The sequence below is a fragment of the Ovis aries genome, chromosome Y, assembly GCF_016772045.2.
Source record: "Ovis aries strain OAR_USU_Benz2616 breed Rambouillet chromosome Y, ARS-UI_Ramb_v3.0, whole genome shotgun sequence".
In the NCBI taxonomy this organism is placed as follows: Eukaryota; Metazoa; Chordata; class Mammalia; order Artiodactyla; family Bovidae; genus Ovis; species Ovis aries.
Window position 1 is genome coordinate 2,598,756 of NC_082741.1, and position 25,667 is coordinate 2,624,422.

A 25,667-nucleotide genomic window follows, 5' to 3' on the forward strand; every position below is an offset into this window, starting at 1 on the left:
TTCTTGCCTGGAGAATCACATGGGCAGAGGAGTCTGGTGGGCTACGGTCCATGGGGTTGCAAAGAGTCAGACATCAGTGAGGGACAAACGCTGTCATTTGGCTACCTGAACCTTGATGTCTCTTTCCTTGTCACCACGGGTCTCAGGGAAATCACAGTCAGGGTGTAGGGTGTCTTCTAAACACAACTGGGCCAGTGACCTCAGGCTTTCTAGAGCCTTCTTCCTTGTCGACTGGACAGTGCTGACTGGGACCTCTTCTTTCAAACCCACACTCCCATGCATGTGACTAATGAACCTTGGACATGGCTCTGGATTCAGGGTTCTTAACAGTTCCTTTGGTCCTTCTTTTCAGCAAGCATTGCCCCTGTTGCACACAGGCTTGCCCAAATCTGCCCATGAAAAACACCACCCCGACTCCGCCCACCACCAAGAAACAGCCTGAATCAGGAGTGCCCTGGTGGTTCAGGGTTAAGACTCCACACTTCCACTGAAGAAGGTGCTGGTTTCATCCCTAGTCAGGGAACTAAGATCACCTGTTGAGAAAAATTATAAAGAACAGATTCTTTGACTGTTTCAAAGTGACCTTGAAACTAACTAGGTATTTGTAAAGTGAAAGTGTTAGCGGCTCAGTCGTGTCCGACACTTTGTCACCCCATGGGCTATATAGTCCACGGAACTCTCCAGGCCAGAATACTGGAGTGGGTAGCCTTTCCCTTCTCCAGGGGATCTTCCCAACCCAGGGATCAAACCCAGGTCTCCCACACTGCAGGCGGATTCTTGACCAGCTGAGCTGCAAGGGTATTTAGAGTTAGGAAATTCTTTTCTTCCTTCAAAATTCTAGAAATTACAAGAACTGCTGTGTTGCTTTCTCCCTTGCCTGAGAAACAACTAAGTCAATGAGTAAGTGATACATTACAGATGGGATGGCTAAAGGGGTGTCTTCAAAGGGAGAGATGAAAATGCGTTGCTGACATATCCTTTCAGAGCACATTAAGGGGCACTGCTCCGATCATGCTCTTAGTTATAAGGAGAACAGAGCCTGCTCTGGGGCAGGAGGAGGTGATTAACTTTGTGCTGATATCCTCCTCACTTCAGAGAAGTAAGGGGCTTTCTAAGGTTCTCTCGGGAAATCATTTAAGTTCATGAAACCACACACTCAGTTTTACTCTAAGAAAGTAAGTTTTAAACCACTTCCTCAATGTTAAGGAAACAAGATGAAATAACGCAGGAGCGGGAGGTGTGTGTCCTGGACAGTTTATCCCGTTTTGGATCTCAAGACGCAAAGGAAAATAAATCTTCCTGACTTGAAATACGGGAAGTGTATTGTGATTTCTCAGTCACTCTAAAGGTCAACTGTCAAGATTCATTCAACCTTCTCCTAAAGCAATCTGCATGATTCAAATACAAAATGTCATGAAAGTTCATCCATGCAAAGCAGGATATTGACGACGACTCCTGTGTAACCTTGGTCTTAGGAGGAACAACCATTGGTTCATGACATCAAGCCGACATAACGATCCTGTTAAAGGTGGCACCAATTCCCACCCTTTCCAACCTCTGGGACACCCTCAGCCTCGACAGGAGAGGGACCACAGGAGACACGAGATGAAGGCTCTCTTCCTCACTCTTCTCCTTGGTCTGGTTTGTGCCACCCAAGAAAAGGAAGCTGAGCAAAGTTTCTCAGAGGTACCAGGGAAGCTCTGCTCTGGGAGGAGGTCTTGGGTGTGTGTGTGTGTACATTTTCTGGTTTTGTTATGTTGATCCATAGGCAAGTTGTGTCCCTTCAACTCAACTTTGTTCCAGTCAGTGGCTCTAGACCTCTGCTGTTTGGGGTCTGCCTCATCTCTACTGTGTATTGACTCTCATGCATTTTTTCCTGCTCTTATAACAGAGAAAGAGAGCTGTTGGAGTGAGCATTTGACATCAGAGCTCAAGCTGTTTCAGAAATGTCTCCATTCCTTCTTTTACTCTGATTTTGATTTCTACGTTATTTTGTAAATCCTTCTGTCTTCATTGAATTTAGACAATGGGTGCTGATTTGCAGAACGGGTGGGAAGCTCATGCTGGATGAAATAAAAAGACAAAGACTAATTTTCTAAGGGGGATTTTACTTTTAGTTTTCAAGAGACTGGAGAAGTCTGTATATTGCATCCACTGACCCAACATTTACCCACAACACATCAATGCACCATTCAGGGTTTACGTGTGCGATGTCGTGTTTGATGATGAAAAGGGCACAGTGGACATCTATCTCTGGGTCAAGAAAGGAAAAATAACCCAGAAGGAAAACATCTATAAACTCTGAGCCTGAGGGAGGGGGTGTTTCTTCCCCGTCTGCAGGGAGCTCTCTGGGTGATGTTGAGAGCAGGACACCCTGAACTGTGGGGCTGAGCAGGGTCTCTGAGCTGGGGGGACAGGTCCCCTGTGAGCCTCCAGGGAATGTCCTGGAGCCTTAGCCTAGAGGCAAGTCCCAGAAGCTCCACTGGCTTCAACTCATTAAAGAAAATTGGGACACGGCAGCGGGGAGAGGCTCGTGTCCTGGAGCCCACAGTCCCCACCAGGGGCTTGACATCTTCCTGTGGAATTTGTAAGAGACCGGTTCCCACTGAGCACAGAAGCCAGTGGTAGTGGTGGTGGGGGGTGGGGCGGAGAGCACACAGTGGGTTTAGTGCACACAGTGAGCTCTACCCTCGGAGCATCCTCATGGGAGGTTTCATCACCACTGAGTTTATTAACAATTCAGCCCCAAGGACCACTCAGGGAATGCCCACTACACTGCAGATGGTTTACTAAGAACATGCAACCTCAAGGATGTATATGGAGGAATAAAAACATTCACAAAAAATAAGTTTCTGCTTTGAGAGAGTGACTTATGGATATACAAAAATACATATGTTTAAATATTATATATCATATATGTATATATTTGATAGTATGCTTGCTGGCTTCCTAAGTTAATTTGGTTGTGTCTGACTCTTTGAGACCCCATGAACCACAGCACGCGAGGCCTCCCTGTCCATCACTAACTCCCAGAGTCCACCTAAACCCATGTCCATTGAGTCAGTGATGCCATCCAATCATCTCATCCTCTGTCGTCTCCTTCTCCTCCTGCCCTCAATTTTTCCCAGTATTTTCAAATGAATCAGCTCTTCACATCAGGTGGCCAAAATATTAGAGTTTCAGCTTCAGCATCAGTCCTTCCAATGAATATTCAGGACTGATCTCCTTTAGGATGGACTGGTTGGATCTCTTTGCAGTCCAAGGGACTCTCAAGAGTCGTCTCCAACACCACAGTTCAAAAGCATTAACTCTTCGGCGCACAGCTTTCTTTATAGTTCAACTCTCACATCCATACATGACCACTGGAAAAATCATAGCCTTGACTAGATGGACCATTGTTGGCAAAGTAATGTCTCTACTGTCTCATATGCTGTGTAGGTTGGTCAGGCTTTTCTTCCAAGCAGCAAGTGTCTTTTAATTTCATGGCTACGTTCACTATTTGCAGTGATTTTGGAGACCCCCAAAATAACGTCTGTCACTATTTCTATTGTTTCCCCATCTATTTGCCATGAAGTGATGGGACCAGATGCCACAGTCTTAGTTTTGTGAATGCTGAGTTTTAAGTCAACTTTTTTACTCGCCTCTTTCATTTTCATCAAGAGGCTGTTTAGTTCTTCTTCATTTCCTGCCATAAGGGTGATGTCATCTGCATATCTGAGGTTATTGATATTTTTCCCAGCAATCTTGATTCCAGCATGTGCTTCCTCCAGCCCAGCATTTCTCATGATGTACTCTGCATATAAGTTAAATAAGCAGGGTGACAATATACAGCCTTGACGTACTCCTTTCCTGATTTGGATCCAGTCTGTTGTTCCATGTCCAGTTCTAACTGTTGCTTCCTGACCTGCATACAGGTCTCTCAAGAGGCAGGTCAGGTGGTCTGGTATTCCCATCTCTTTCAGAATTTTCCACAGTTTGCTGTGATCCACACAGTCAAAGGTTTTGGCATAGTCAATAAAGCAGAAGTTGATATTTTCTGAAACTCTCTTGCTTTTTCCATGATTCCGCGGATGTTGGCAATTTGGCCTCTGGTTTCTCTGCCTTTTCTAAACCCAGCTTGAACTACAAGTTCATGATTCACGTATTGCTGAAGCCTGGCTTGGAGAACTTTGAGCATTACTTTACTAGCATGTGAAATGAGTGCAATTGTGCGGTAGTTTGAGTATTCCTTGGCATTGCCTTCTCTTGGGATTAGAATGAAAACAGACCTTTTCCAGTCCTGTGGCCACTGCTGAGTTTTCCAGGTTTGCTGGCATATTGAGTGCAGCACTTTCACAGCGTCATCTTTTAGGATTGGAAATAGCTCAACTGGAATTCCATCACCTCCACTAGCTTTGCTCATAGTGATGCTTCCTAAGGCCCACTTGATTTTGCATTCCAGGGTGTCTGGACAGAGGATGAGATGGTTGGATGGCATCACCGACTCAATGGACATGGGTTTGGGTGAACTCCTGGTGTTGATGATGGACAAGGAGGCCTGGCGTGCTGAGGTTTGTGGGGTCACAGAGTCGGACACGACTGAGACTGAAGTGAACTGAACTGACAATGAGTCTAATTCTCAATTTTTTCATTTTATACCAGTTTCCCAATACACTCTAAGCCTTGGAAAAGAAACTTTTATGGTACATCTTTGTCCTGCTAGATTTTCGAATGCAGTGTTCTTACAAACATTACAAACAGCCCAAATAACCACAAAGAAGCAGTGCGAGGTGTGAATGCTACTAGCATAACACGTGTCTCTTTCAGGAAAGGATTTGGGTGGAACAGTGGAGTAAGTAAAGCACAGATCGTCTCCCGTTTTACTGTCCGACGTGGAGAGTGTCTGTCAGGGAGGAACCCTGTTTCCTATACATTAGGGACCAGAACGTTACCTGAGTGGCAGGTACCGATAACTAGGAAGTTGATTAAGGAGAAGTAGGCCCCAAATTCGGGGAGCTCTTGTAAGTTTTGAGGTCCTACTGTTTACGCTGGGGGGGACCTAGTTACAGAGTTGGACAGGGACTAATTCTTAAGACAGACAGCATCTGTGTCATGGAAATGGTAACTGTATGAGGCTTACTTCATAACAAGTGTGACTTGCATGCTCAACTTCTTGTTTGGTATTCAGGAATTTCTACTGGTTGTAAAAGGGGAAAATTCTGCTTTCTGTGTCGTGTTTTTCAGTGAAAGTAAATGTTGGAGCAGAAGCCTGGGAGAAGTTCTGTGAGCTGATAGAAGCAAAAGGGATTAAATGGAAAGATACCGTGAAGTTCATCGACAGTGGTAGTGGAATTATAGTTTTTCCTAAAGATATCATTCACCTGATAAGAAAATATACTATCAAACAAATCAACTTATTCAAAATTTCTTTCTGCACAAATAATCTTTTATATAATCCCCTTCTTGCAGAAAAAAAAAAAAAAAACCAACAAAAAAACAAACCTAAAACAGAAAATAGCTTTAGAAACACTGGGGAATGGTAGTAATTGGTGGATATTTTTTATCCTGTCCTTTAGATCCCCCAACAGATGAGTATATTTCCTGTGGACTATGGATTTCAACACCCTAGTATAAGTGAAAATAGTCTGTTACTAATATTGTTTGGGTCTTTTCAAATGAGTCAGCTCTTCTCATCAGATGGCCAAAATATTGGAGTTTCAGCTTCAACATCAGTCCTTCCAATGAACATGGAAGACTGATTTCCCTTAGGATGGACTGGCTGAATCTCCTTGCAGTCCAAGGGACTCTCAAGAGTCTTCTCCAACAGCACAATTCAAAAGCATCAATTTTTATGTGATCACTTATCTTTACAGTTCAACTCTCACAGTTCAGTTCAGTTCAGTTGCTCAGTCGTGTCTGACTCTTTGCGACCCCATGAACTGCAGCGCGCCAGGCCTCCCTGTCCAGCACCAACTCCTGGAGTTCCCTCAGACTCACATTCATCAAATCAGTGATGCCATCCACCATCTCATCCTCTGTCGTCCCCTTCTTCTCCTGCCCCCAGTCCTTCCAAGCATCAGTCTTTTCCAATGAGTCAAGTCTTCGCATGAGGTGGCCAAAGTACTGGAGTTTCAGCTTCAGCATCATTTCTTCCGAAGAAATCCCAGGGCTGATCTCTTTCAGAATGGACTGGTTGGATCTCCTTGCAGTCCAAGGGACTCTCAAGAGTCTTCTCCAACACCACAGTTCAAAAGCATCAATTCTTCGGCGCTCAGCCTTCTTCACAGTCCAACTCTCACATCCATACATGACCACAGGAAAAACCATAGCCTTGACTAGATGGACCTTAGTCGGCGAAGTAATGTCTCTGTTTTTGAATATGCTATCTATGTTGGTCATAACTTTCCTTCCAAGGAGTAAGCATCTTTCAATTTCATGGCTGCAATCACCATCTGCAGTGGTTTTGGAGCCCAGAAAAATAAAGTCGGCCAAATATTGGAGTTTCAGCTTCAACATTAGTCGTTCCAATGAACATTCAGGACTGATTTCCCTCACGATGGACTGGTTGGATCTCCTTGCAGTCCAAGGGACTCTCAAGAGTCTTCTCCAACACCACAGTTAAAAAGCATCAATTCTTCAGCACTCAGCTTTCTTTATGGTCCAAATCTCACATCCATACATGGCCACTGGAAAAACCATAGCCTCGACTATATGGACTTTTTTTGACAAAGTAATGTCTCTGCTTTTTAATATGCTGTCTAGGTTGGTCACAACTTTCCTTCCAAGGAGTAAGCATCTTTTAATTTCATGGCTGCAATCACCACCTACAGTGATTTTGGAACCCCTCAAAATAAAGTCAGCCACTTTTTCCACTGTTTTCTAATCAGTTTGTCATGAAGTGATGGGACTGGATGCCATGATCTTAGTTTTCTGAATGTTGAGCTTTCAGACAACTTTTTCTCTCTCCTCTTTCACCTTCATCAACCCTGACGCTGGGAAAGATTGAAGGGAGGAGGAGAAGGGGACGACAGATGATGAGGTGGTTAGATGACATCACCAACTCAGTGGGTATGAGTTTGGGTAAACTCTGGGAGTTGGTGATGGACAGGGAGGCCTGGCCTGCTGCGGTTCATGGGGTTGTAAAGAGTCGGACACAACTGAGAGACTGAACTGAACTGAATATTGTTCCAGTAATAAATCCATAAGGACACTTGGTGATTTCATACCTGCCAATTTTTGTAGGTTATATATATATATATATATATATATATATGTATATATATATATATATATATATATATATATATATATATATATATATATATATATTTGCCCAACAGCTTACATTCTGTCGCTAGAGAACTTTGTCACAGTAGCTGATTTCCTGTCTCTGGAGCCATATTAAAGTGTCAATTGGTTGATTGATTAATGCTGAGAGAGCTTTATGCTGCAGAAATCGTGCAGACCAGAGTCATCAGAGAGACGCAGGAATCCCCACAAGTTGGGGGAAACTAATTAATGTTCCCATCAGTCCTGACCTCATGGTTGTCCATACACTTCCCTCCTCCTGGGAAATCAGGATTAAACACAACTCTTTTTTTTTTTTTTGCAAGACCATTGTTTAATCTCTCATGATTCTCACAGAACCAAAAGGCCTTCCAGCCACACTGTCTGAACATACATTTGAATTCCATCCCCCAGCAGAGGCTGATTTTCTTAAACTGAGATCTTTAAACTTTCTAAACAAATCAGCCTCAGAAAATGACACGGATCTAAGGTGAAGTGTGAATTTTAATTTTTTGTTGAATTAAAACATGAAAGAAAAATAGCAAAGAAGAACATTAGCTTCCAGGTGAGTATGACAAGAAAGAGGTGCTGTATATATTCAATGGAATGTCACTCAGACATAAAAAAGAATGAAATCATGCATGGGCACCAACATGGATGGACCTAGATATTGTCACGCCTAGTGTAGCAAGTCAAAAGGGAAAGATAAATAGCACTCGACATCACTTACATGCGAAATCTATAATATGACACAGAGGAACTTGTTTACAAAAGATACATAGACTCACAGACATGGAGAACAGACTTGTGGTTGCCAAGGAGAAGAGGGTTGGGGAGAGAAGGGAGGTGAGTTTGGGGTTGGCAGATATAATCTATTATATACAGGATGGATAGACAAGAACTTTCAACTGTAGAGCACAGGAATCTATGTGAAATGCTCTGAAAACCCTAAATAGGAAAGGAATTTAAGTAAGAAAAGATATTAATGCATGTCCATAGAAACCACACATTGTATTAGTATAAATACAGTTGTATTTATAAATACATTGTATTGGTATTCAGTTTGCTGTACCCCTGAAACTAATACAATATTATGAATCAACTATACTCCACTATAAAATAAAAATTAATAAATTGATTCTTGAAGCCACAAAGGAAAAAAATTATGAGATTTAAGGCATATGCTCCCATCACAGAGAATGAATGTGCCTTCTGAAATCATAGCTCCTAGAATACAGCCCAGTGGGAAAGTCCACCAAGTAAGTACATCCTTGGGAAAATTCCACACAGACTCCCACAGCACAGAGGTGTGGAGTCCTGAGGTCCACCAGGATTCTAACATTGGATCAGCTAGCAGCTCCCTGTACCCTGGGCAGCCTACTGCCTGAGGCTCACTCTTGTCAGACATCTCACAATCACCTCTACTAAACTTTTGGTCCTGTTTTATTCACCTACAGAAAGAGTCCCCGAGACAAGACAGGTCCTTTTCTGCACAGAATCAAGATCAACAACACAAAGACGATCTTCCTGGTTCCTCATCAACGTCATCCTTCTCTCTTCATGCTCATACTCCCTTTCCCATCTCATCTCTCCTGGTTGGTCACTAATCATGTGACTGGTCTGGTGGGATTTGATTTTTGAAGGTTTAAATAAATTGGTTAATTTACAGTCAACTTACGTAGGTTTGTTCCAAAAGCCCCTGTTTTCTAACACACAAAAACACACATTAAATTTAACCATCCAGAAACATGCCTTGAATAGGTTAGCTGTCCCACCACAGACAATGATGGGGTAAACAGAGATGTCTTAGAGGTGTCCAGGGGAGAAGGAGAAAAAGGACTAAGCAATCAAGGGTCAGGGGACAGGGTTCTGATTCTCATACTGCAGTGGGAGGGGGCAGTCTGGTCAAGAAACACATCCCTAGAGAGCATCTCATAACAGGATGGGAACCTGTATTCCAGTCTCTGAGCTTCCTAAAGAGGAAGCGTAAGAAGGCATGGGCCACAACTGAGGAAAAATGTGTATTCTGAGAGCACCAGCACTTCTGCAGTTGAGCTGAAGGACGGACACTCCTTGACCTTTGGGTCACTGGGAATCAAAGGTGGAGCAGCCCTGGAGCCTTGGTCAATTCGTAGGACCACGACTCAGGGCAGTGTTCACAGGTACCAGATGACTGACAGCACAGTCAGGAGGTTGTGAGTCTTCATAACATTTAAAGATGGTCTTAGAGCCTCTTATGTTTCCAACACCTGTGGATGCTAGGATTTCCGAGGAGTGGCATTCCCACGGTCATGGGCAGAACACACTGGTCAGCTTCCCACGGTGGTCGAGCTGTTTGCAGACTACAGGAACTAGCCCCTCAAGATATAGCACTGATTCCAAGGGTTGGGGCCACAGCTCTGATATTTGAGCTAAGAGCTGGGAAAATAATACTAGAAGTAACATAACAGAATAAATGTTTCAGATTCTATATACACATGGCCTCCAAATGGGCTACAGCTAGCTGGCCATTGTCAAAGAAACCAGTAATGAATCTTTCCATGGCTTCAGTTCAGTTTAGTGCAGTCGCTCAGTCATGTCCAGCTCTTTGTGACCCCATGAACTGCAGCATGCTAGGCCTCCCTGTCCATCACCAACTCCCAAAGCCTACCCAAACTCATGTCCTTTGAGTTGCTGATGCCATCCAACCATCTCATCCTCTGTCATCCCCTTCTCCTCCTGCCCTCAGTCTTTCCCAACATCAGGATATTTTCAAATGAATGAGTTCTTTGCATCAGGTAGCCAAAGGTTTGGAGTTTCAGCTTCAGCATAAGAGTTTTCAATGAACACCAAGGACTGATTTCCTTTAGGATGGACTGGTTGTGTCTTAATGCAGTCCAAGAGACTCTCAAGAGTCTTCTCCAACACTTCAGTTCAAAAGCATCAATTCTTTAGTGCTCAACTTTCTTATAGTCCAACTCCCACATCCATACATGCCTACTGGAAAAACCATAGCCTTGACTAGATGGAGCTTTGTTGGCCAAGTAATGTCTCTGCTTTTTAATATGCTGTCTAGGTTGGTCATAGCTTTTCTCACAAGGAGTAAACATGTTTTAATTTCATGGCTTCAGTCACAATCTGCGGTGATTTTAGAACCCCCCAAAATAAAGTCTGCCACTGTTTCTACTGGTTTCTCATCTATTTGCCATGAAATGATGGGAGTGGATGCCATGATCTTACTTTTCTGAATGTTGAGCTTTAAGCCAACTTTTTCATTCTCCTCTTTCACTTTTGTCAAGAGGCTCTTTAGTTCTCCACTTTCTGCCATAAGGATGGTGTCATCTGCACATCTGAGGTTAATGATATTTCTCCCGGCAATCTTGATTCCAGCTTGTGCTTCCTCCAGCCCAGCGTTTCTCATGATGTACTCTGCACATAAGCTGGAGAGCTAAAATCACACATGCCTCAGAGGCAGAAAAGCAAAAAATAAAACAGAAGCAAAATTGCCACAAATTCAAAAAAATAATCTAAAAATGGAACCCATGCTAAATATTTTTTTTAAGTGAACAAACTTGCAAAATTTTGATAGATACAACCAACCAAGGTGTACTCTCAAAACACATTTGTGCTTTGCGTGCTCAAGTCCTGTTGTGTTCTTCTCACAGATACACACTAAACTCCCTCTTCCAACTATGGTCAGAGCATCACTCAAAACCTTCTCTATGGAAATATTCCTTCTTTCCAAAACAGGATCTCAGCACACTCTAAGTTCCGACCATTGTTATTCTTCACCCTACAACTTTGGTAACTGTTTCTTAGCTTTTGTTCATCTGTATCTGACTCATTTCATGGCAAGGTGGCTCACTGGACAATGTACTGAGTCTATCTGCTTCCTGCTGAATTCTGAGGCTTGGGCTTTTGTTGGCGTTAAATCAGTATTTACTGAATTCAGGACAAAGCGGGACATGAAGAATCTTATAGAACACACGTTCTTAATTATGCACATGTAGGTAAACATTTGCAGCACGTGGTACTGAACTGGTTCTCTAGTCTGTTCCTGTGAGATGAAGGAGAAATCAAGACATTGTGCAGAGAACGAAACGCTTCTTTCACTCTGTGCATGCACCTTGAGAAGCGCGGGTCTCAGATTTACTGTTGATATTGGCTCTTGTTTCCAACCTAACATTAGTTAAGACTCACCCTTTATTACATAGGTTGGAGGGATGGAAAATTTGAATCTCTCTAAGTGGATATTAATAACACAGTTGGGTCAAGGAGTGAGTCAAGAGGCTGACTGACTGAAATATCCACAGAGGAATTAATTGTCCATAATTCAGTAAAACTAACACGCGTGATGCAAAGAAAACAGACACTGACCCATAAATACCAGTACTGGAATGTAGAAAGAAAGGAAACAGACACTGACCCATAAATACCAATACTGGAACATAGAAACAGAGGTATTCAGTGGTGAGAGACAATGGGACCTTTCTCTATGGAACCGGTCCTCTCTGACATCTGTAGGAAATTTCCTCCCACCCATGTCAGCCTGGAAGCCTAAAAGTTTCCAAAGGATTAGGAAGGTCACGGATGTTTCACTTTTCTTCTTATTTTATTTTTTTTTCCCCCACATCTCTCTGTTCCTGTCTACCTCGAGAGCTTCAAGAGGTTCTCAAAGGCAAGAGGAGTTCAAAGGAAGCTCCGAGTGGTGAGAATTTCTAGCAGGACACCTTGAGCTAAAGTATAGATGTTACCTCCTCTGTTCATATTGAGTGCTGATCTGTCTTTTATTGGACTCTGTGCACCTCAAAGTGTTGCTCTGACATTTAATAGAAAATATGATAACTCTGTCCTTAGACTAATGGGGGACCCTTGGGAGCTATGCTGAAATGTCCAACCTGGTGACCATCAGGCAAACTCTACTCTGTGTTACTTGCTTCTAGGTGAGGTAGAACAAGACCGATGTTCTGTCCTTCTGTCCTTATACAATCCTGTATGTCTCACTGGGCTTTCCAGGTGGCTCAGATGGGAAAGAGTTTGCAATGCAAAAGACCCAGGTTAGATCCCTGGGTTGGGAAGATCCCTTGAAGAAGGGGATGACTACCCACTCCAAGTATCCTTGCCTGGAGAATCCCAAGAAGAGCCTGGTGGAATGTAGTCCATGGGGTCACAAAGAGTTAGGCACAACTGAGGGACAAACAGTGTCACTTGTCTAACTGAACCTTGATGAATGTCTTTCCCTGGTGTCACAGGTCTCAGAGACAATCAGTCACTGTTGGGGTGCTGGGTGTCTTCTGGAAACTCCTGAGCCAGTGCCCCCAGCCTTCTAGATCCTTCTCCCTTGTCCACTGGACAGAGCTGACCAGGACCCCTACTTTTGAATCCACACTCCCATGCGTGTGACTGAATGAACCTTGGATATGGCTCTGGATTCAGAGTCCTCCACAGGTCCTTTGGTCTTTTTTTTTCCACTAAGAAATCGCCTTGTTATTCACATAGCTGCCCAAATTTTCTCATCAAGGAAAAGGAAAAAAAAAAAACCACAGGAATCTCCCTGAATTAGGACTGCCCTGGTGGTCCAGGGTTGAAGACGACACACTTTCAATACAGGGGCTGCTGATTCCATCTGTGGTTTGGGAAATGAAGACTCCTGGTTGAGAAAAATGACAAAGAACAGATTCTTTGACTATTTGAGTGACCTTGAAAACAACTAGGCATTTCGAATTAACAAAATTTTTTTCTTTAAAAATCCTAGCTATCACAAGCACTACTGTCTTGCTTCCTCATTTGCCTGAGAAATAATTGAGTCAATGAGTGAAAGGTACATTGCAGATTGGATGGGTAAAGGGGTGTCTTCAAAGGGAGAGATGGAAATGCATTGCTGACATAGCCTTTCAGAGCACAATAAGGGGCACTGCTCAGATCATGTCCTTGTTTACAAGGAGGACAGAGTTTGCTCTGGAGCAGGAGGTGATTAACTTTGTGCCAATGTCCTCCTAACTGCAGTGAAGTAGGAGGCTTTCTAAGGTTCTCACAGGAAATCATTTAACTACATGAAACCACACACTCAATTTTATTTTAAGAAAATAAATTTTGTACCACTTGCTTAATCTTAAGGAAACAATAGGAAGCAACACAGGAGTGGGGGATATGTGTCCTGGACAGTTTATCCCATTGTGGATCTCAAGATGCAAAGGAAAATAAATCCTCCGGACCTGACATATTGGAAGTGTATTGTGGTTTCTCAGTCACCCTAAAGGACAAATGTCTAGATTCACTCAACCTTCTCCTAAAGCAATCTGCATGATCAAAATCACAAAATGTCATTGAAGGTCATCCCTACCAAGGAGGATATTGAAGATGATTTCTGTGTAACCCTGGGCTTAAGAGGAACAACCATTGGTTCATGACGTCAAGCCAACATAACGATCCTATAAAAAGTGGCACCAATTCGCACCCTCTCCAACCACTGGCACACCCTCAGCCTCAATAGAAGAAGGACCACAAGAGCCACAAGATGAAGGTTGTGTTCCTGACTCTTCTCCTTGGTCTGGTTTGTGCTGCTCAAGAAGAGGATGCTACGGATGCTGCGAAAAGTAGCACCATCTCAGAGGTAGCAGGAATGGTATGATCTGGGAGGAGGTCTTGTGTGTGTGTGTGTTTGTGTGTGTGTGTGTGTGTGTGTGTGTGTACTTTCTCTGGTTTGTTACGTTGATCCATAAGCAAGTTGTGTCCCTCCCATGCAACACTGCTCCATTCACTGGCTCTATGCCTGTTCTGTTTGGTGTATCCTCTCTACTGTGTATTAATTGACTTGTGCATTTTTACTGCTCTTGTAACAGAAAGAGGATCAGAAAACTACTGTTGAATTTGAGATCTTGCATTTGACATCAGAGCTTAACCTGTCTCTCAAATGTCTCAATTCACTCTGACTTCAGTTTTTACCTTATCTTATAAATTCTGTTTTATTTAGCCAAGTTAGATACTGTGTGCTGATGTGCACAAGGGGTGGGAAACTCAAGAGGGAGGACTCTGAATGAAATAAAAAGACAAGGAGGAAAATCTCTAAGGTGAATTTTCTTGTTAGCCTTCAGGACAGTGGAGCACCACATACATTGCATCCAGTAGCCTAGCGAAGGCCAGTCAGAAAGTCTTCCTCATGCCTCACAGGATTTATATTGTGTTTTGTAAGAACTGCTTCGTAATAATGTTCTTCATTTATGACTGGTAAGTAAAAATAACCCGGAAAGAACACACACATAAACCCGAGCCTGAGGGAGGGTGTGGCTTACCTGTTTGCAGGGAACTCTCTTGGTGATGTTGAGAGCAGGACGCCCTGAGCTGTGGGGCTGAGCAGGGTCTCTGAGCTGGGGGGCAGTTCCCCTGAGCCTCCAGGTGATGTCCTGGAGCTCACAGTCCCCACAGGGGCTTGACCCTTCCTGCAGAATTTGTAAGAGACGGTTTCCACTGAGCGCAGAAGCTGAGGGCAGGATCGGGGTGGGGGAAGGTGTGGGGGGAAGGTTATGGCCGAGTAACGACTTCAGTTTCACTTTTCACTTTCATGCATTGGGGAAGGAAATGGCAACCCACTCCAGTGTTCTTGCCTGGAGAATCCTGTGGATGGGGGAGCCTGGTGGGCTGCCGGCTATGAGGTTGCACAGAGTCAGACACGACTGAAGCAGCTTAGCAGCAGCAGCAGCAACATTCCATTGTGTATATGTACCACAACTTCTTCATCCGTTCATCTGGCGAAGGACATCTGGGTGGTTTCCATGTTCTATTTACATGTGCTGCAGTGAACAATGGGATCAGTTCAGTTCAATTCAGTCGCTCAGTCATGTCCGACTCATTGCGACCCCATGAATCGCGGCACGCCAGGCCTCCCTGTCCATCACCAACTCCCGGAGTTCACTCAGACTCACAACCATCGAGTCAGTGATGCCATCCAGCCATCTCATCCTCTGTCGTCCCCTTCTCCTCCTGCCCCCAATCCCTCCCAGCATCAGAGTCTTTTCCAGTGAGTCAACTCTTCGCATGAGGTGGCCAAAGTACTGGAGTTTCAGCTTTAGCATCATTCCTTCCAAAGAAATCCCAGGGCTGATCTCCTTCAGAATGAACAATGTGTCTTTTTCAATTTTGGTTTCCTCAGGGTCTGTGCCTAGGAGTGGGATTACTGGGTCGTATGCTGGTTTTATTCCTATTTTTATTAAGGAATCTCCATACTGTCTTTCACAGTGGCTGTATCAATTTACATTCCCACCAACAGTGCAAGAACATTCCCTTTTCTGCACATCCTCTCCTGCATTTATTGTTTGTAGACATTTTGACGAAGGCCATTAGAACCATTATGTGACCTCATGAGAGGTGATATTTCATTGTAGTGTTGAGTTGAATTTCTCTAATAATGAACGATGTTGAGCTTCTTTTCATGTGTTTGTCAGCCATCTGTATGTTTTCTCTGGAGAAATGTCTCTTTAGGTCTTTTTCCATTTGGTTGGGTCATTTGTTTTTCTGGTGTTGAGTTGTATGATTTTTTGGAAGTTAATCCTTTGTCAGTTGATTTATTTGCTACTATTTCCTCCCATTCTGAGGGTTGTCTTTTCACCTTGCTTATAGTTTCCTTTGCTGTGCAAAAGCTTTCACGTTTAAACAGGTCCCACTTGTTGACTTTCGCTTTTATTTCCGTTATCTAGGAGGTGGGTCATAGAGGATCCTGCTTTGATTTATGTCATCAAGTGTTCTGCCTATGTTTTCCTCTGACTTTTATAGTTTCTGGTCTTACATTTGTTCAGGTCTTTAATCCATTTTGAATTGATGTTTGTGTATGGTGTTAGGAAGTGTTCCAATTTCATTCTTTTACATGTAGCTGTCCAGATTTCCCAGCACCACTTACTGAAGAGTCTGTCTTTGTCCCATTGTATATTACTGCCTCCTTTGCCAATAATAAGGTACCCATAGGTGCATGGGTTTATTTCTGGGCTTTCTATCTTGTTCCATTGGTCTGTATTACTCTTTCTGTGCCAGTATCATACTGTCTTGATGACTGTATCTTTGTAGTGTAATCTGAAGTCAGGAAGGTTGATTCCTCCAGCTCCACTCTTCTTTCTCAAGACTGCTTTGGGTATTTGGGGTCTTTTGTGTTTCCACCTGAATTGTGAAACTTTTTGTTCTAGTTCTGTGACAAATACCTTTGGTAATTTGATAGGGATCACGTTGAATCTGTAGATTGGGTTTGGTAGTATAGTCAGTTTCACAATATTGATTCTTCCTGCCTGGGAACATGGAATATCTCTCCATCTGTTATGTCATCTTTGATTTCTTTCATCAGTTCATTTCAGTTCAGTTCAGTGCTCATTTGTATCCAACTCTTTGTGACCCCATGAACTGCAGCATGCCAGGCCTCCCTGTCCGCCACCAGCTCCTGGAGTTTACCCAAACTCATGTATATTGAATCAGTGATGCCATCCGACCATCTCATCCTCTGTCATCCCCTTCTCTTCCTGCCCTCAATTTTTCCCACCATCAGGGTCTTTTCCAATGAGTCACCTTTTGCATCAGGTGGTCAAAGTATTGGAGTTTCAGCTTCAACATCAGTCCTTCCAATGAACACCCAGGACTGGTCTCCTTTACGATAGACTGCTTGGATTTCCTTGCAGTCCAAGGGACTCTCAAGACTCTTCTCCAACACCACAGTTCAAAAGCATCAATTCTTTGGTGCTCAGCCTTCTTTAAAGTCCAACTCTCACATCCATGCATGACCACTGGAAAAACCATAGCCTTGACTAGATGGACCTATGTTGGCAAAGTAATGTCTCTGTTTTTCAATATGCTGTCTAGGTTGGTCATAACTTTCCTTTCAAGGAGTAAGCGTTTTTTAATTTCATGGCTGCAGTCACCATCTGAAGTCATTTGGAGCCCAGAAAAATAAAGTCAGCCACTGTTTCCACTTTTTCTCCATCTATTTGCCATGAAGTGATGGGACCAGATGCCATGATCTTAGTTTTCTGAATGTTGAGCTTTAAGCCAACTTTTTCACTCTCGTCTTTCACTTTCATCAAGAGGCTTTTTAGCTCCTCTTCACTTTCTGCCATAAGGGTGGTGTCATCTGCATATCTGAGGTTATTGATACTTCTCCCAACAATCTTGATTCCAGCTTGTGTGTCTTCCAGCCCAGCGTTTCTCATGATGTACTCTGCATAGAAGTTAAATAAGCAGAGTGACATTATACAGCCTTGACATATTTCTTTTCCTATTTAGAACCAGTCTGTTGTTCCATGTCCAGTTCTAACTGTTGCTTCCTGACCTACATACAGGTTTCTCAAGAGACAGGTCAGGTGGTCTGGTAGTCCCATCTCTTTCAGAATTTTCCACAGTTTATTGTGATCCACATAGTCAAAGGCTTTGGCATAGTCAATAAAGCAGAAATAGATGTTTTTCTGGAACTCTCTTGCTTTTTCCATGATCCAGCAGATGTTGGCAATTTGATTTCTGGTTCCCCTGCCTTTTTTAAAACCAGCTCGAACATCTGGAAGTTCATGGTTCACATATTGCTGAAGTCTGGCTTGGAGAATTTTGATCATTACTTTACTAGCGTGTGAGATGAATACAATTGTGCGGTAGTTTGAGCATTCTTTGGCATTGTCTTTCTTTGGTATTGGAGTGAAAACTGACCTTTTCCAGTTGTGTGGCCACTGCTGAGTTTTCCAAATGCTGGCATATTAGTGTAGCACTTTCACAGCATCATCTTGTAGGATTTGAAATAGCTCAACTGGAATTCCATCACCCCCACTAGCTTTGTTCGTAGTGAATCTTCCTAAGGCCCACTTGACTTCACATTCCAGGACGTCTGGCTCTAGGTGAGTGATCATGCTATTGGGATTATCTTGGTCGTGAAGATCTTTTTTGTACAGTTCTTCTGTATATTCTTGCCACCTCTTCTTAATATCTTTTACTTCTGTTAGGCCCCTACAATCTATCCATTATTGAGCCCATCTTTGGATGAAATGTTCCCTTGGTATCTCTAATTTTCTTGAAGAGATCTCTAGTCTTTCCCATTCTATTGTTTGTTTCCCTCTATTTCTTTGCACTGATTGCTGAGGAAGGCTTTCTTATCTCTCCTTGCTATTCTTTGGAACTCTGCATTCATATGGGTATATCTTTCCTTTTCTCCTTTGCTTTTCACTTCCCTTCTTTTCACAGGTATTTGTGAGGTCTCCTTGGACAGCCATTTTGCTTTTTTGCATTTGTTTTTCTTGATATCTGTCTCCTGTACAATGTCATGAACCTCCATCCATAGTTCATCAGGCATTCTGTCTGTCAGATCTAGTCCCTTAAATCTATTTCTCACTTCCACTGTATAGTCATAAGGGATTTGATTTAGGTCATACCTGAATGGTCTAGTGGTTTCCTCTACTTTCTTCAATTTCAGTCTGATTTTGGCAATATTCAGCATATCCCAAATCAAGATATAAAAATCATCCATCATTGCCAAAAATGTCCTCTCTCCTTTATCATTAAATGTCATTAAATGTCTTCCCCTCCAGGCACAGGTAACAGTGGATCTGATGTTCCTCATTTTCCCCTGCTTCTATGACTAAGCTCATTTGGGCACTTTATCCACAGGATGTCAGACACAAGGAGTCACTTATTTCAAAGTCATGTGAAACGACTTGGCAGGCTTATATAAGACTTTGTACATTTTCTATTTATTGGACGGCGGTTCTCTTCCCACTGTGGCTGTTTTGAGTAACTCTGATGCAGTTCCCTAATGACTAGTAATGTCATTCAGTGCTATTCATTACGGCCAATCTCTTGCAATGTGTCTCCTCAGTTCAGTTCAGTTCACTTCATTCACTTAGTCGTGTCTGACTCTGTGTGCCCCCATGGACTGCAGCACGCCAGGCCTCCCTGTCCATCACCATCTCCTGGAGCTTGCTCAAACTCACGTCCATTGAGTCGGTGATGCCATGCAACCATCTCATCCTGTGTGGCCCCCTTCTCTTCCTGCCCTCAGTCTTTCCCAGCATCAGGCTCTTTTCTAAGCTCTCAGTCTCTTCAGTAACTTATCCAATTCTTTCCTTTTGAATATATGTTTGGTGTTCAATCTTCATATGTGCCAAATATATGTATTTTTCTCACGTATGGTAGGAAGAGATATATAAGACCACAAAGTTCTTTGTTATACAGGTGATATGCACATAATTATCAGATATTTGACTATCATTCACTGTGTGAAATGTCATATGTACTTTGTATGTCTGTGTGTGTCTAATGTGTCTGTACACACAGGTGTGTAGAATAAGTGTACACACAGACGTCCTTTCATGTGAATTCTTCTTAAGCTGTTTTATTTATTTATTTTAAATTATTGCAGTTGTGCTGGGTCTTTGTTGCTGCACCCAGGCTTTCTTTAGTTGCATCGAGCAGGGGCTACTCTCCTGTTGTGATATGCAAATTGCTCACTGCATTGTCATTGCCCATGGTGGAACACGGGCATAGGCAAGCTGGCTTCAGCAGTTGTGGTGCCAAAGGCGTAAAGCATATGGGATTCTCCCTGACCAGGGTCAAGCTTGTGTCCCCCGTGTTGGCTGGTGGATTCATATCTACTGGACCACCATGGTGGTCCTCTTCTGCTGTTTTTATACAAGGAGAGTCTGTTTCTGATAAAATTTAGAAATGTTTTTTCTAATTTCTTGTACGTTTGTGCTATTATATTATCAAAGAATACATGGAAAGGGTTGAGAGTTAACTAAGGTCTGTCTAGGCAGCTGTGTGTCTCAGGTTAAAGGAAAGGATTACAAGCAAGGTGTTAACTTTTTTTCTTCCCTCCTAAAATTCTGGATCTCTCCATGTTTATTTGTTTGTAAACATGACTTAGTTTGTATCTGCAGTTAATCTTTGGGACTATGCTCAGATTTAATGTGTTGACATGACAACTTTGTCACTTGATACTTACTTGATGTTACACATAATTCTTCTCTGGTGAATGTCATACTGTTCAGAGATACAAACATGATACATGACATGAGGCCTTAGAAGGGTGACACAAATGACTTGTCACATTTTTATCAGTTTCATCCACCAACTTAAATATCTTCTGTTTTCAAGCAACTGTCACGTGTGGAGACCATTTTTCATTTGTGGAGAACTGATAAAACCCTATATCTACAAATATGAATGTAAGTATGAGCATTTCAGTGGTGAGCATTTCAGTGGTAAGCATTTGTTTGGCTGGAAATCTTGGTTTATCTTCCCTCAGGAACTCCATATATCTGAATTCTAGGTTTACTAGCAATTACAAGTTGCACCAGGTGCTGGTCCTAAATCGTCTGAGCATCTCGTCTCTCATGAACACAGTGTCCAATCACAGAACTTGGACGGCCCCTCACAATGATGAGGGACCTGTTGCTGTTGTCATTTAGTCACTGAGTCATGTCTTGACTCTTTGTGACCCCCTGCACTGTAGCTCAGCAAGCTTCTCGGTCCATGGGATTCTACAGGCAAGAATAATGGAGTGGGTTGCCATTTCCTCTTCCAGGGGATCTTTCCCACCCAGGGATCGAACCTGCCTCTCTTGTCTCCAGCCAGGTTCTTTATCACTAGCACCACCTGGGAAGCCCATGAGCAATCTGAGGACATGCATAATCTGACTTAAATTGTCCTAATGTGACCCAAGTCTCATAGACTCACTGTGGCCTTGGGTAAGCTGCGTACACCTTGTCTGGGGCTATGAGACTATAAAGCGGCTTCAGCTACTAATTTTCTGTCTCTCAAGTAGACTAGTGAGTGTTATACCCTGAGCAGTGCTGTTTCCATATTTTGGGAACACAGGTGGGTGGAGTTTCCTCCCATCATGCTGAGTGATTGTGGGAAGGTGTGATGGAGGCCAGGAAAGAGAGAATGGATGTAGAGGGTATAGAAGTGACAGGCAGTAGGTCAGAGTTGCTTCTTGTTCAGATACATGGCATTAAGTAGATGGGCCGCGCAGAGATGAGGGGCGGCCCTTCAGGTGGGGATGGAGCTCACCGCTAGGAGGTCACTGGCTGCATTTCCCAGCAGGTAAAATGTCTTCACACCAACACACAAGGCCATGGTCTCTGTCATAGCCGACTGAGCGGCAGGGGAGACACGACAGTTAATATAAAGTCATCAGAAAGTTGCCTGGTCCAACGTAGGCATGCAGGAACACAAGGTTATGAATGGTAAACTGATTTCGGTGAGGAGAAATCAATCTCATGCCTGGGAAATAGAAATAGAAAGACTTTCTGAACTGGGTTTCGATAATATGCTCATGCTGTTTAAAAAGCTGTTGGGGACGTCCCTGGTGATCCAGTGGTGAAGAATCCACCTGCCAGTGCAGGGGAGACAGTTTGGATCCTTGGTCTGGGTCGATCCCACATGACTTGGGGCAATGGATCCCGTGCACCTCAACTACCGATCCTGTGGTCTAGATCCCGGGAGTTGGGAATACTGAACCCCAATCCACAACTACTGAAGCCTACAACCCCTAGAGCCCGTGATCCACAATGAGGGAAGCCACCACAAGAAGAAACCTGGGCACTGCAGCTAGAGAGTAGGCGCTGCTCGCTGCTCATGGAGAAAGCCCGCACAGCAGCAAAGGCCCAGGAGAGCCAAAAAGAAAAACTAATTGAAGACGTTTAAGAAAACCTGCTAGGTACATTCCACCACATGTTATAGAAAGCATCCCAGAAGACTGCATGAAGTAACCGGTTAACTGTAGGATTAGGTGGGGATAAGGAAATATATTGCCTGCTCTGCTTGTTGTCATAAGAATGGTAGTGTTCAGAGCACCCACGAATTGACACACACATCAACACAGCACGGACTGTTCTTAATGCCTGAAACATGCGACAACACATCTAAATGAGAATAAATTAAGGCGGTTGTGTATATGTAACTTTTCTCTCTCTCACAGATAATGGTACAAATACAATTGAATTTATTCATGTTTCCGAGAAAGCTCTGGTAGCAATTAATGTCAACGCGGATGAAACAGGCAAGAAGACACAACAGGTTCTACTATTCGGTATGTATGACACCCCATAGTTCCCATTGCCATTGTCAGAGAACAGGTCCACTGTCGGGACTTTCATTCAGAATCTCAGGAGGTTCTGCCGATATTCAGCATTCAGTGTATAAGACCTGGGTCTTTCACAGTTAAGCATCCGGGAAGGTAATCTACCAAGGAACAGGTGATAGGGTGTGTATGTCATATCATCAAACATTTCCAAATAATTCCTGCCTGTTGAAACTAGAAAAAATGATTGCTACTAGAAGTTGTCTTTAACATGTCAACTAATTGCAAGCTGTGACTGTAACGAGTCTGACCTCAGTGGCTTTATTTTATACAAGTTTCCCTATGCACTCTAAGCCTTGGAATAAAACCTTTTAAAATTAATCTTTATCCTGTTCAATTATCCACATACATTATCTTGTCCACACTGACATCATCTCAGATAACCACAAAGAAGCACTAAGTGCTGTGTGAACCAATAGGCTATCAGGCGTCTATACCAGAAAAGGTACTGGGTACAATGGTGCAGTATTAAAGGATAAATCATCTCCCATTATCTTCTGTGATGTAGTAAATATGTCTGTCAGGGGAGAACCCTGTTTCCTATTTATTTGGATTCAGAACAAGACCTGAGTGGCAGGTACAGACACTAGGGAGTTGGTCTAGGAGCAAGCTGCTTCCTTACCATTATGGAAGGAGCCCCAAATTCATGGAGCCCTGTGAGTCTTTGAGGTCCTGTTTCTGATGCTGGGGTGGGTGGAGGGGACTAGCTACAGAGCTGGACAGGGGATAATTTTTGAGAGAGACAGCAGACATCTGTGTCATGGGAAATGGTAACTGAGACTTCTTAAACTATTCCAAGTGAAATCTGATAGGCACATTGTTTTTATTCTGTATGAAGACATGTTTAGGACTTCTAACACGTAAATTTCTACCTCTTGCATGGTGATATTCAGGCAAAGAAAATGACGTTGATAAGGAAGGCTTAGAGATATTCAAGAAGGAGACTCTAAGTCGGAAGATTTCAGAAGAAAACATTAAGGATTTAACCGAACCTGGTAATGGAAGTGTATTTTTTCTGAACATACCTTTCGCCTCATATGTAACTATGCTGTCAGGAAACAAATCAAGTTATTGACAATATGTTCTTCCATAAGTAATCATTTATATAATCTCTAAATTGAAAAAAAAAAACACTTGCAAAGTTTAGGGAATGGTATTAATTGGTGGGTTGTTCATTTTGTTCCCCCAGATAAATGTCTTGCTGTGGCGTGAAAATAACTTCGAAACGCCCTAATTGTAAGTAAGCATAATCTGTTATAAGTGCTGTTTTATCAAATAAGTCACCAAGTAAACTCTGTGATTTCATACTTTCCAAATTTTGCAGGTAACACTTTTTTTCAGTGCCAATAGCTTACTTTCTATCACTAGCGATGTTTCTCTTACATTAGACAATTTCTCTTCTTTCGAGCCATATTAAATTGCAGAAGAGTTGGTAGATTCATGCTGAGCAGGTTTGGTGGGAAAGCCTTCACGTGCAGGAAGCTTGCAGACCAGAGTCATCAGAGAGAAGCAGGAATGGCCACAAGCTGGTGGAAACTAACTAGTATTACTGTCAGTCCTGACCTCATGGTTGTTCACACACATCCCTCGTGCAGAAGAACTGAAAACAAAGAGCTCACGTTTTCTGCAACACCTGTGTGTAATCTCACATGATTCTGACAGAACCAGTAAAGTCCTTCCACCTGGACTGTCTGAAACACGTATTTGAATTATATTTGCATTTAGAAGGTGATTTTCCTAAAGTGAGATCTTTCAACTTTCTCAACTAAGACAGCCTCAGAAAAACAATACAGATAAGGCTAAAGTGTGGCTTATAAGTTTCTGTGGAGAAAGAAAAATGAAAGAAAAAGAACAAAGAAAAATTCTCGCTTCCAGGTGAAAATGATAAGAAAGGTGTGGTACCTATATCCCATGCACTATTACTCAGCCACAAAAAGGATGACATCATGCCATTTGCAGCAACATACATCGGCCTAAGAGACTGTCATACTAAGTGAAATCAGTCAGACGGAAAGACAATTACCATATGATATCACTTATATGGGGAACCTAAAATGTGACCTGAAGGACCATATTTACAACACAGAAAGAGACACACAGACATAGAGAAAACACCCGTGGTTACCAAGGGAGAAGGGTAGGGCAAGAGAAGGATTGGGAGTTTGGGGTTATCCGATGCAAACTATTATATGCAGGATGGAAAGACCAAAAAGGCCTGCAGTATAGTACAGGGATGTACATGCAATTCTCTGAAAAAATGTGATTGGGAAAATCATCTGAAAAAGAATAGCTATATGTATGCAGAAACTCCACATTGATGAACACCTGAAACTAATAGAACATTAATAACCAGTTAGACTCCAATATTGGCTTCCCTGAGAGCTCAGTTGGTAAGAATTGACCTGCAGTGCAGGAGACCCTGGGTCAGTTCCAGGGACAGGAAGATCTGCTGGAGAAGGGTAAGCTATCCACTCTAGTGTTCTTAGGCTTTTCTTGTGGCTCAACAGGTAAAGAAGAGTTAAAAAATAATAATTCTTGAAGACCCAAAAGACAAAACGTGTGTGATTAGAGGCATGTATTCTGAAATCAGTACTCCTAGAATCCATCCCAAATGGGAAAGTTGCCCCATATGTACATACTGGGGAAATTCTACATGGATCCCCACCTACACTGTTGAGATGTGGAGTAAGAGGTCTGCCAGGATTCTGAGGTTGGATTCCCTACCAGCTCCTGTAGCCTGGACATCGACTGTGTGAGGCTCATCCCTGTCAGCCATCACACAGCCAACTCTACTAAAGCTCTGGTTCTGTGTTTTCACCTACAGAGAGAGTCACTGAGACTAGACACATCCTCTTCCCCATGGAATCAAGATCAACAACATGAAGATGACTTCCTTGTTTCCTGATTATCATGATCCTTCTCTCTTCACACTCACATTCCTTCCCCATCTCATCTCTCATGGCCACTGGTCATGTCCTGTGTTGTGGTATTTGATTTCTGTGGGTTTAAATAAATTGGTTTAATATAGAACAGATTCACTTGGGTCTTTACTGAGTGTCTGTTTTAAAACACATAAATATGCACAGTAAATTTAACTATCTGGAAACATATGCATTTCCTAAGATAGGTGTTTATCAGAGACAATTCCAAGAAGGATGAACTGGAGATGCCGTGGAGGTGTCCAAGGCAGAAGGAGAAAAAGGCCTAAACCATCACAGAACAAAGGGCAGGGTTATGAACCTCCTACTGCAGCGGGAGGGGGCAGTCTGCTCAAGAAGGATGTCCCTAGGAAGCAGTGTGCTCATTACAGGGGAAGGAGGTGGTG

General features: G+C 42.9%; 1 protein-coding gene and 1 long non-coding RNA gene across 3 annotated transcripts; both read left to right on the forward strand.

The window, feature by feature from the left end:
• Positions 1-1,552: 1,552 nt before the first annotated feature.
• Positions 1,553-8,939, forward strand: LOC114111318 (uncharacterized). The gene is made up of 3 exons (XR_009598957.1): positions 1,553-1,686; positions 5,224-5,322; positions 8,724-8,939. It is a non-coding gene; the product is annotated as an uncharacterized LOC114111318 (long non-coding RNA).
• Positions 8,940-13,694: 4,755 nt separating this feature from the next.
• Positions 13,695-25,376, forward strand: LOC114111263 (odorant-binding protein-like). Of its 2 annotated transcripts, none has more exons than XM_027962982.3 (7): positions 13,695-13,870; positions 14,333-14,472; positions 20,353-20,423; positions 22,181-22,291; positions 23,236-23,337; positions 23,532-23,578; positions 25,167-25,376. In XM_027962982.3, the coding sequence occupies exons 1-6, from the start codon at positions 13,763-13,765 to the stop codon at positions 23,552-23,554; spliced, it is 555 nt and encodes a 184-aa protein (XP_027818783.1). In that variant the 5' UTR covers positions 13,695-13,762; the 3' UTR covers positions 23,555-23,578; positions 25,167-25,376. The 2 variants fall into 2 exon arrangements, with proteins under 2 accessions (XP_027818783.1, XP_027818784.1); XM_027962983.3 differs by having other exon boundaries at positions 13,696-13,858.
• Positions 25,377-25,667: the final 291 nt, after the last annotated feature.